Here is a 12503-nt window from a genome sequence, read left to right as displayed (position 1 = left end):
TTTTTCTGTGAAAGATGAAACGCTGTCACAGGCTATCTTGACACCAAGCGAAGGAAAGTTGATTTTAAAAAACATTACATGTTTGGACATGAGGTGTTTGTTTGCCTTACTTGTAGAAAAAAAGGTTCTTAAAGAAGTTACATATTTGATATAAATAGTCTTACTTTGTAATGTTGAAATGTAATTTATTCCATAATAAATAACAATGATGAGATAACTTTCAAATAATTCAGTAAACTAAAATATAGTGACATTTAATTTTAATCATATCATTTTGCCCTGCTAATAACTTTACATATAATATCCATATTACCAAACAAGTATAATGGAACCGGGTACCAGTTGTAGGTTTTTATCTAAAGGCTTCCAGGGGTAACAAAATTTTGATTTTCAATATTTTGCATAGTTATTGACCAAATTGAAAATGCTGTCATTATCTACTTGTTAAAGGTATAATCTTATATTAAAAGTTTGACACTCTAAGAGAATTATTAGTTAGAAACTGTGTATTCAAATATCTGGGCTGTAGGCATTCAGTTCTTGAGAATGAGACCACTTAGTAACTTCCAACAAACATTACACAGAATTTCAGACTTGTACAAAACAAAACATTTTCCCACTGATAGCCCCTCACCCTATTATCACTTACATTTTCATTGCTGATGCAGTAAAATGAGCATCAGCATGATGTTTTAATTTTTCAAACTTCATTTTTCTTGTGTGCAATGATATGGTAGTAATAAACCTATTGCCTTGCTGGGCAGCATGTCAATTACTATGTTGTAATATTGGTCCACATTCTGTATAAATGTTTTAAATATCATCATCTTGTTTTCAGCATCTTTACTACTGGCTCTATTCACAACACATTTTGCAGACAGTATCTATAGATACTTTGCTAAACTTTTCTCACTTCCACACTTAACGTGAAAAGTTTAACAAATTAAATCATTTGTAATATAATCAGCATCTGAAGCTGTTTTGTATGCAGGAGTTCAATTCTTTAAAAGAACTGGGGATTTACTGGTATGGCACACAACCTACAACAAAGTGTAAGCAATCAAAAAAACACTGTTCATGAATATACTATATTCAGAGGAGTAAATCAACTCAATAAAGCTTGACAGTTTCAATTTACAGTATTAATTTGGTTTCAGGTCTACAGACGTTAAGTGATGCTCCTCGTCCAGCTCTTTCACTAATGAAATTGGCATCCTCTGAAAGTTTCATCTGACCACAATTAATTCTCTTGCAGGCAAACAAATTCTCATCAGCAAATACTGCAACATGTAGAAGGAACAACAAACAGAATTTTGTTCTTAAAATGTACAGATTTGTATTAGAGACTGATTTAATTTCAGTGAAGTCTTCATTCACATACTGGTACAGCAGCAAACTCTGAAAGTAGAAATAAAGGCCAACTGTGAATGCTGCAAGCATCATAGTGTGAATTTTCAGATTGTAAACATCAGGGCTTACTACAGACAGAACATTACAAATAAATGCACATTTAGCAACCCACAACAATTGGGATCTCACAATCAGGTAATTATAAATAATTTGATACCATTTTCTGTATCACAGAAGTGGGTTAGATACAGGTCACTGGCTGTGAACTGTTGGTATGGTACCATTTCCTATTAAAGGGCATGTCTATTCATCATCCAACACTGCTTCTAAAACTGACTTTTGAAAAACGATGCATCAAACTGTAAATGCATCACACATGTGGACAATATCATATCCAATGATAATGCATTATCCTATTTGATGGATGACTTTTCCAACTGTACAAACACTGAGGATCAGTAGTTATCAGGAGTGGTTTACACTTGACAACAACATACCACCAACACAGCCAATGCCGGGTCTTCATGCAACAAATACACATAGTATTTCTCTCCTCATTGAAATATCAAGGATGTGGTACTGACAGAGAATGTCCTTCCAGTCAGAATACTTATTTCCTTAACCACATTGGTCTAATGGTTCAAGAGGTCTTCTAAGAACAGCGGATATTGCTGCTTCCATGCTCAACACAGTCTCCGCAATACATTACAGCTGCATTACTTGTTTTAGTGGAGATTTGTTCACTGACAGATCCAGCAAAGCTGCCCAATAAACATCAAACATGCAGAAGCAGTACCAGTAGCTTCTATATGAAGTGCAAAGTATCCAATGTGTTTGACTCCTTGAGCAATTCAGTGATCCTCTCTGCAGTAGACTACAATCTGCAGTGCCTTTACAGGTTTCTTTGTACTCAACATTATCAAGTGATCTCACATCATCTTCTACCTGGATACAGGATCAGATACCACAGTTTCTGGTTTGAGGACAGTAATGCAAACAAACATCACGCAGTTTTCTGGTCCTGACACTTAAAATGGCATTTAGAGCGACAGTTTATGACACTTAACACAGTATGGTAGTGCATGTTTATGAAGTGTTAACACGAAGGCTGGCTTTTCTGCAGATCAGTATTAATATATCTGCATCACATTACTGCATCTATGAACCGTAAATTTCTCTTCATTTTCCCCGAAGATGCTCCCGAGTTATCTACACTTAAAAGTTTAGTCTGTTGCAAAATTTTAATTCAACACGTTAGCTTAGCTCTGCTAATACTACACATTTACGTAATGCTTTTGACATTTCCGAGTTGCAGAGTCTGGTGTCTATAAAAATGCCTTTTTCTAGTGAATTTTAACAATTCCTTTTGGAAAAAGAGAAGTTTCACGATACCATTACTCCAAGAAATCCTTCCGATTGTACATTTTCAAGTATTGGCATAGTTCCTCAGAGTGACACTATGAAGACCTAGCCTCTCTTGACAGATGATTCAACTACACCAAAGAGTGTTTTCAGTCTATGGTTATCTGTTGAAACTAATCATTTATTTCCACTTTTATTACATTAATACTCCAACATACAAATATGTTGTGTTCTCTGATACATGGAACATACAATACTAAACTGGATCAAGAATTAAAGAATAACAAACAGAATTATGAGTGTCCTGGAATATTTATGCACACCGCCACTGTGCCCGTCGTAACAGCTCAGTGATCTTATTTTCCTGGCAAACCATGGAGTATTTGGCAAATGTTTTACAGTCAGCATCCATTCCTGGCCAGACGAAACTCTGACTAATTTCACCATTCCTCAAACCCTGTGATAAGCTAACCTGTGCACTGCCACAACTGCTTGTGACCAAAGTTGGTGAGGTATGAACAGACATACTTTTGCTCCAGACATCACCGCATTTGTTGCTGTACAGCCATGCATTTTAACTTTAATCCTGCTGGGTGAGACAGTAATGTGCGTAGTTCACCATCGTGCTGCTCAGACTGGGTGAGGACCTTGTAATCAATTGCACAGGTTATAGCTTCAACATTTGGCAGAGCGTTTGCTGGTACATTCAACTTTCCTAGCACACAGACTATGAGAGATGCTTTCTCTGGTTACATACTGAAAGCATACGACAGTAGTTTATGGCCTATGCATGTGGTACAGTGTTGAACACTTAATAAGTGTCGGAACTTCCTAATTGCAGCATTTGCAGCATATAGTTCTTGATCGTAAGTTGCTCAGCATTGCTGTGATGGTGACAGCTTGTGACTAAAGAACACGAGTAGCTGCCAACTACATTCAACTTGTTGCAGAAGTACAATGCCAATTGCAGTAGCTGATGCATCTACCCTGAGTGCACATGGAGTCTGCGATATTGGGAGAGCTAACTGTACCCTCTGCTACTGCTATTTTACAGCTTGGAAAGCTGCATCTCTTTCACATGTCCACTGCATCATGTTATTTGACTTCAGTGCACCCTTCAGAAGCTGATTCAGTGAGGCTGTTATTAGTGCAGGATTGTGTATGAATTGATTATAAAAATTAATGCTGCTGATAAAATGACATTGCTCCCTAACTGTAATGGGATGGGAACACTTGACAATGGCTTCCAGCTTATCTTTATGACATCGGATGCCACAAACATTGTCTGTATATCCAAGAAACTTGAGTTCTGTTGCCCCCGAAGGTATGCTTTGCTGGTTTCATAATTAAGCCTTTCACACACAAACAATCAAATATCTTCGTTAAATGTTGTAATGTCCTGCTTCTGATGCAGACATCATTAAAATGTCGCCTATGTAGACATATCATAAATCCAAATTTCTTTTTATTACATCCATAAAGCACTGAAATGTCTGCGCTACAATAAAACAGTTCAAAAGGCACTCTCACAAACTCAAAAAGATCGAAGGGCCTTGTTACAGCTGTCTTGTGTATGTCTGCTGGTGTAACAGGAATTTGATAGTATGTTCACACAAGTCAATAACAGAGAATATTTTCTTACCACGTGTGTTGAAAGCAAAGTCTTCTATGTGTGGAAGTGGATAACTATCAGTGGTGGCCCTTGCACCGAGTTGGTGGTAACCGCCACATGGGCAGCATCCATTATTTTTCTTCAGTACCACATGTAACAAGGCTGCCCAGCTGTTACTGAAGGCTTGACAGATACCTTGTATCAGCATGTCACAGAATTCCTGCTTCACAACGTTTAATTTTTCTGGCGTCACACACCTATGACATTCATAGGCTGATGGTCCTGATGTAGTAAGGTATGATGTACTGTTGAGTGCTCCAATTGTGCCAAGAAGTGTATGTACGGAGTATTCCCCGAAATTGTGCGTACTGTTATTGAGGTGACACAACATATCTTTTCCTCACCTGTATACATTAGTGGTAGAATCTATTGGTCACTGATGTTGTAGGTCGGTGACCAGGTCGAAGAAAGATAAGAAATCAGTTCCTAGAATGGGCTGTGATGCATCTGGCCTGTGAAATGCCATTTGAATCTGCAACGTAAGTCAAGATTGAATAATAGGGTCACGTGCCCATAAGTACTGAGCTTGAAATTATTGGAGCAAATAGATAGTACTCATCACAGCTCCAGTATACACTGTCACAGTCCATGATGAAAAGGCGATGTGTGCTATTGACAGAAGCAGCTGCTGCTGATATGGACTCTGTGCCATGCTTCCACTTGCATGGTGGCATACACTTCCAGGTGTCATCAGTGAACGTCTTGTTATGATACCAGCAGATATTCAGCATACCAGGTGAACACACACACACACACACACACACACACACACACACACACACACGTAGGTTTCCATAATTCTATCTGCTGCCTGTGCTAGCATCTTCAAATAGCGACACATATCTTTAAACTTTCTGCATTTTGGGACATAGGTGAGACAACCAGCTGTTTTGTAGTAGGTCATTAGTAACTGGATTACTCAACAGCATCTGTAGTTGCAGTAGAAAGCTGCGATGGGATGTGATCACTGAGTTATTCTGTTCATGAAACTTTTTCCAATCACTTCACCTCTGATTGGGATACATGTGTCACTAACGCATTTTTGATAGGTGCGTATCTCTCAGTGTTTGGGAATCCAGCAAGGAGGTCTTGCACTTTTACAGCTAAATCTTCATTCAGTGATGCAACAACAGGTGTATTAGATTTCATCTGATGGTACCTGTGCTAACGTGAACTGGCTTTTCAATTGTGCAAACCGTAACACTGGGTTATGTTGCCAGAACAGTGAGAGTCTGATCATGATTCTGCTGATCTTGCTGCTAGTAACCGGTTCTGGTGAGGCTGTAATTTTGAACTGAAAATAAGTGGGATGCGGCTGGTGTGGTTGTCCTGATGTAACGCTATGTCAGCTGTCACGAAATATGAGGTTATCTGTTGATAATTCATCATTTATTTCCACATGTATTACATTAAATCTCATATGTATGAGAATGTTGTGTTCTCTAATACTTGGAGCATAGAATAGTAAACTCAATCAAGAGGCAGAGAATAACACAGAATTACGAGTGTCATGGGGTTTTTGTGTACACTCCACTATGCTTGTTGTTGCAGTGTGTTACCCTAGAAGTTGTTGAATCCAAAAAAAGCTTAAAACCTTCTCTGTATCAAACACAATTTTACAAATTACATAAATAGATGCAAGGCTGTAATACTATTGGTGATTCAATCTTGCTTTAATTTGTCCCACGCAGCTGAACACACTATTTCCTTCTTAGCAGAGAAATGTTTCCTTCAAACAAAGTTCATATGGTTCTCCAAAATATTATTTTGGACAGTAATTAAAATTTTGAAAAATTTACAAACTAAAAGTTCTGTGTAAATTCAATGTTTTTTACAAAAAATTATGAATTATGGGTCAGTACATGATTTATATCTCTGGTTGATATTAAACAGATGGACTGCAAAAAAGACTGACACGCTGTAACAAATTGCAAGCCAAAGATATGGTAAGCTATCACTTTTCATCACTCGTCATGTGTATTTCCTTCTTGAAAATGAAGTCTTGAATCAGGTTGCACATTGAACAACTTTGGTGCCCTTTCCAAGTCCAGGTAGAAATTTAGCATTTATTGTGTTGTGCAAAGAGTTACTATTTTCTTCAGAATATAATTCATTGACAGAAATTGATATCGGAAATCCTAGAAATAGTACTGAAATGACATATTTTCACTCTTGGTATTTTCCCAAAAAGTTTCCCACTTGACCCAATGTTAACTATAAACACTCTATTTTCAAGGTTATTATTTCAGTGTCCGATAGTTCCACTACTGCAAATATTCAAATTATACCATTCATTGTGGTAATATTGTTACCATCACAATTCATATATAAAAATCAATTTCTTGTGACACATACTCTAAGGGAATACCCAAATATCCACAAGATTTTGGTCCAGTTTTGTTGCTCCAGAATTAAAAAGTTTTAAGACTACTTACCGAGAATCAAATACCAAGGTGCAATTTGATCTGCTGAATTAATGCATGTGGTTTCACTTAAAACCAATGTGAAGATGAAATACAATAATGCCACTTTGCGGAAAATTCTTTGTTTTTTCACAGATCCAGAGGTTTCAAAAATAGAGATCAGATACTTATTTCAAGAGAACATTGCAAAGTTTTATCATTAAGATGTTTGGAATTATGCTTGCCACAGAACTGAAAAACTTTGTTATCTGAAAGCAATCAGTAATACAATGCATTTCTCTGTCTGAACTTGACATCTATTTGGCAAAATATGCTATGTATTTTGTACCAAAACTTGCTGAAAGCACAGATAATAGATTTACAAAAATTCATAAAAATACGGGCAGTGCACTTCTTTCTCCTTCAATCTCAAGGTTAACTTAAGTGTTACGCACCAAGCACTCAGTTTTAGAATATGGCACCTTAAGTCTCAAACCACTGTTTTTTACCATCCAATTTCTTTGGATTCCAGCACGTAAGTATTCTTCTGATGTCACTATTACTCTGATTATCTGGTGAACAAGAAACACCAACTATTCCTGCCACCTTGAAGTGAGATTTCTGTAGTCTTGCCATATCACTCCATGCACGACAGAACAGTTCATACTGAACAATGCTGATAAATTGTTTATCATCATCATCATCATCATCATCATCATCATCATCATCATCATCATCATTAATGCATTTAATTATTAATTAGTTAATGTAATGAAATTTTCTGTAATCATGTGGAAAATGTAGTAAACAAGCTATAAAGTAAATTGGGGACAGCTTTTTTAAGTTTTTCGCACCTTTTCAACTTTCTTTCTCACTTTACCTACACTAATGCTGAATACATCATCAATGTGCATCTCATTTTGACATTCTAGTGATTAAGTGTACGTCACAGTAGTGAGAAAATGTGAAGGTCCCTGAAATGCATATCAACAAGTTCTAGATATTGTAAGGAAGCAACCAGCTGCTGGCTACAAAACAACTCAAATACAGTTGGGGTTAAAATATTGTGTGATAAAAACACCATATTATCAGTATCACTTCTTTGTTTCTAACTCAGGAATCCACAGATATCATAATGGAGTGTAAATAAGTTCTGAGCATTACACCAAAAAGAAAAATTAGGTTACATAATAACACATGGTGTCTACGCAATGCAGAATTTTGTGCAATTTAATTGGTTTTGTTTATTTGTGTTGTCTTGACACTGTTACACTAAAGTTATGAGAACATCTGAAATAATCATATAGCCATAAAAAAGGAGTTTATTTAAAACAGTGCGGAAATAACAGTTTTCAACTTTATGCAGTTGACAAATAGTAAAATTCTGCTCTTCTGATGATTAGACAGAATGTATTTTGCATCAAATGGTTTATAGCAACATTGATGAGAGATTGTGCTAATCCATAGAGAGAATTTCCGCTTTGTCTTCATAAGTGTGGCACATCTTTCTTATGACAGTGATTGATTGTTAAGAGACAGAGTGTTAGAATGCCATTTAGATACAAAAATGGACGCCTCTTTCATGTAGTTCAATTTTCATTTATTTCAAACAATTATTACAGCTGTTATTGTTAACCAGTGACACCAGAATGAACAGAATTTCTGCAAATGTTACAGTGCTATGCAATGGCAAATTACGATCTCACCCAAACACACATATTCCATCACAGACAAAAATATCAGTTAAATGACAGAAAAAACTAATTCTTCATAAATTAAGTACATGATTACCACAAGCTGCATTAAAACAATACTTTTGTGTATTAAATTTTTTTAAAAACATTCACATCTTTCAAAAATAATGTAATTGTGGGGCAATGGATAATTTGATCTTGTGCATAAGAATACATACACATAAAGATGACAATAGGTGTCTCCACAGTCATGGATCTGCTGCAATTTCTGCAATACTACAGATTTGCCATTTTCTATAAACAGGAAAACAAACTATTTCCCTAGAGTGAGAAAACATAAACAAATTGATAGTTCACATCTCACTCTCATCTGATATTACAAGACAATCAATATGTGAAACAGATGAGGATGGTATGGGAATCATGCATCCCTTTAAGCATGGTTAAATCTAGTATGAAATATACCTTAACTTTTAAAAAAATCAACTTGCTTTTCTGGTCTCATCGTAGTATGTGGCTACAGCTGAAATACTGAATCAAAATTATTACCATTCTTTATTTAGCTTCATGTTCTTGACTGAATTCTTTCTCTTCTAAACACAAAAACTAACATCTGTGGCAGTACATTCTTATACTACTTATAAAATTTTGCAACGGTGATAAAACAAAATTCATAGTACTGAATAGAAAAATATGATTATTTCATATTGTACTGAATTTGTATAACATTAACAATAGGACGAAGCAACACAATGCAGCAGAACCACGAAGAGTTTGGAACACAATTAAAAAAAATAATAATAATTGAGATACTATATGAAAGAGCCAAAACAAGCTAACTTAAGATTACTGTGCAACTATAATCTGTTTCAAAGAGAAAGAGTATTTTTCAGAAGATAAAAAAGCATAATATCTATTTGCAGACTTCAAATCATTTGCAGACTTCAAATCATTTGCAGACTTCAAATCATTTGCAGACTTCAAATCATTTGCAGACTTCAAATCATTTGCAGACTTCAAATCATTTGCAGACTTCAAATCATTTGCAGACTTCAAATCATTTGCAGACTTCAAATCATTTGCAGACTTCAAATCATTTGCAGACTTCAAATCATTTGCAGACTTCAAATCACAGCAATTTCCCTGAATTACAGGATTATAAAATAAAAACACCACAAAGTACTTGGTTTCTTTTCAATAAGAGTGTCAATTTGGACAATAATTATGATTAGGAAGATCATAGAGATAGCTCCCTGCAAAAGAAAGGCGTTGGGAGATTAATCTGGTGAACACTCCTAAGAGAGATCACCTAAAATTGTTTACCTGCATCCACTAGTTAGTTTTAACAGTAATACTATCATTGCTCACACCCTCAACAAAGATTTGTATACAAGTATAAACTAGGCTCTTTTCAGTTGCAAAAAATGTACATAATTTGCTTAAATAGTTTGCAGATTTTATATATACTTCAATATATATTCTTCAGATATACTATACCTATATTCATACATACAAAACATCAAAACATTTTATATAAATAGAAAAGTTGCTCTGCAGCCTCAACCAAGAACTAGAAACATGAGATTTTTCCCATCTTGCTCCCACATTAGACAGATCTGAACTCATAATGCAAGATTTTCACTGCTCAGACCATAATATATCATGGATCACTGAACAATTATGCCACACTAAACTGGCAAGGCTACATTATCAGATGCAAACATTGGTCACACACTGTGTGTTAAGACCTAGAATGCAGAAGAAAATCTCTGGAAGACTGCATCAGGATGCTGCAGGATAAACAACAGCATATTTATAGTATCAATCAAGGAGTATTTAACTGAAATTAGGAAATTGGAATAAACTATAAATTTAGTGGGGTACTTTTTTGGTTTTCTTCTGAATCAACATTGGCTAAATCCATTTCTGGATGAGCATATAATGTATGTTTACTACGATGTATATATAATAGATTCTTAAAACTCTTTATTTAAAACAGGATCTTTGTTTATGACAGCACATAAAAAAGGCTACTATACAATGGGGAAATTGTAGCAAATATCTACTTTTTATGCAAAGTTTTATACAAAACTGGTAAAGCAATATAATAAATGGCGTGCATGATACAGATTTTTCTCTCAGTCTTAATAATACCTACCCACTACTACAGAATCTGGAAAAGTTTCTTCAGCTCAACCATGAGCTGCCAGTCTGTCTTCACTAAATCATCTCTGAAGTAGTCCTTGCAAGCATCAATTGACTGTCTTGAAATCTGAAAAAATACAAAAGAAGCAACAGTCAGAAAAACATTGAGTCAGGAGACATGGAAGTTTTAACTGGCCTGTGAATGCACTACTCAACATCTAAACACCACACTCCAGATTGACGAGACAGGCAAGCTACAATATACTCAGTAAAAAACACCTGAATCACCACGAGTGTTGTTTGCCTTAGGACATGTCTTGTGACAGCTGCTTAAAACTGAGTCTGCCTCCTACTTTCTTTTGGTCTTTCCAAGTTTATTTCATCTCTGTTAAAACCATCTTTGAGAGACTGAGACAAAACAAGATTCACATTTATTTATTTGGACTCAGTATTCAGTTATGTTTCACAGTGTTGTTGAGCTCAAGAACGAAAATAGGATCCACACAGGCTGAAATCTGTTTATTGTCTACGCTAGTAGCTAATTAAGACTATCAAATATGAAGACATATGATTGCAAAACGTGATGTTTCAGATCCCTAACACATGCCAAGTGACAACAATATGAACTGGAGAGTTTTTGTACTCATTAAAGGGAAGTGCAGAATCCATCATCAGTTTAATATTTTTATTTTGGATAAAGTCCCGCCCTTTCATATAGGCACATGCAAATAACTGAAAGCTACATTTTGACAGGAGAAAAACATACAAATCAATACAAAATGGTAACTGAATTACAGGACTTAATCATAAGATTATTTTAAATAATCATCATCTTTAAAAATATCTAATTCATATCTATTTAACAAATGGATACAAGAGTTCTTTTAACATATTACAATGAACATGTGTATGTTCACAAGCTATACTACAACAACAATAAACTAGTCATTGTATGACATGTAGCAATGATTGTTTCACACTAGATCTACTTGCTAGTCTGGTAATTTCAGTGACACACATCTAAGTACCATCAAGTTTCATTTAACCTGGTCAAATTAATTCCAAATTTTTGAAACTGGCAAATCTTTACTACAGACATATAATTACTTTTCAGTGGATGTAAGGCATGAATCCTGAACATCTGTAGACTAACTCAAATGCAAACAATAAAGAGATTATCATGATACAGTATGTGGAACAATATCAGAAAAGATTCGCACATGTGAAAAAAATTTTCAAAATCAGAAGAAACATGAAATTGAGGAGCAATTAAAATATATTTGGGAGGACAAAGAAACTGGTGTGTGTCAAGAAACTACGAGTAATAACTTCGTGTTTCTTCAATTACACAGGATGCAGAGTTAAATTGTCACACAAATCTGATTTCTCATGGAAATTCCTTCCACAGCAGCAGACAATGATGATCTCGCGAACAACAAGTAAAATAATGCTCCCCAACGCTAAATAAAAGAAATAAAGAGGTTGCCAGTTGTGAGAATGTATTGTCAAGAACCGTTTTTACACTGAAAGATATACAGGGTGAGTCACGGGGTTTTCCCTCGGTTTCTGGAGGGTATTCTTAGGTTGTTTGGAAAAAATTTAAATAAAGTAATGGGATCAGATCCACAATTAAGGAGCTACGGTAATTGAAAACCTCAGGCAAATGGCAGATAAAAGCTTTTATTGTAGGATTTCACTATCGAAAATGCACATAATAATTAATTTAAACTATTTTGTAGCAGTCTCTTGTATTCAGAGTCGATTTAAAGCAAGTGTTCAAAATTTCCTCCCTGGATTTGAAGGGAAAGATTCACACGGGAGTGAACCACGCGATTAGCATTTCGTAATTTCACATGCTCGTTCCTTATTAACGTTGCG

General features: G+C 35.4%; 1 protein-coding gene across 4 annotated transcripts in view; it reads right to left on the bottom strand.

Moving 5' to 3' along the window:
* Positions 1 to 250: 250 nt before the first annotated feature.
* LOC124607491 (eukaryotic translation initiation factor 5B) overlaps positions 251 to 12503 on the bottom strand; it is a 426670-nt gene continuing 414417 nt past the window's right edge. For 2 of the 4 annotated variants that reach the window (XM_047139868.1, XM_047139863.1), the window contains exons 21-22: positions 10639 to 10752; positions 8370 to 10270 (exon numbers count right to left, since the gene is read on the bottom strand). In XM_047139868.1, the coding sequence (XP_046995824.1) occupies positions 10645 to 10752 (108 nt within the window). In that variant the 3' untranslated portion in view covers positions 8370 to 10270; positions 10639 to 10644. Of the gene's footprint in view, positions 1041 to 1061; positions 1399 to 8369; positions 10271 to 10638; positions 10753 to 12503 lie in introns of those variants that run through there. The other 2 variants (XM_047139867.1, XM_047139864.1) reach the window with 2 other exon arrangements.

This window comes from Schistocerca americana, chromosome 3 (assembly GCF_021461395.2).
Source record: "Schistocerca americana isolate TAMUIC-IGC-003095 chromosome 3, iqSchAmer2.1, whole genome shotgun sequence".
NCBI lineage: Eukaryota > Metazoa > Arthropoda > Insecta > Orthoptera > Acrididae > Schistocerca > Schistocerca americana.
Note: the sequence above shows the minus strand (reverse complement) of the source record. Positions and strands in the feature narration are given on the sequence as shown.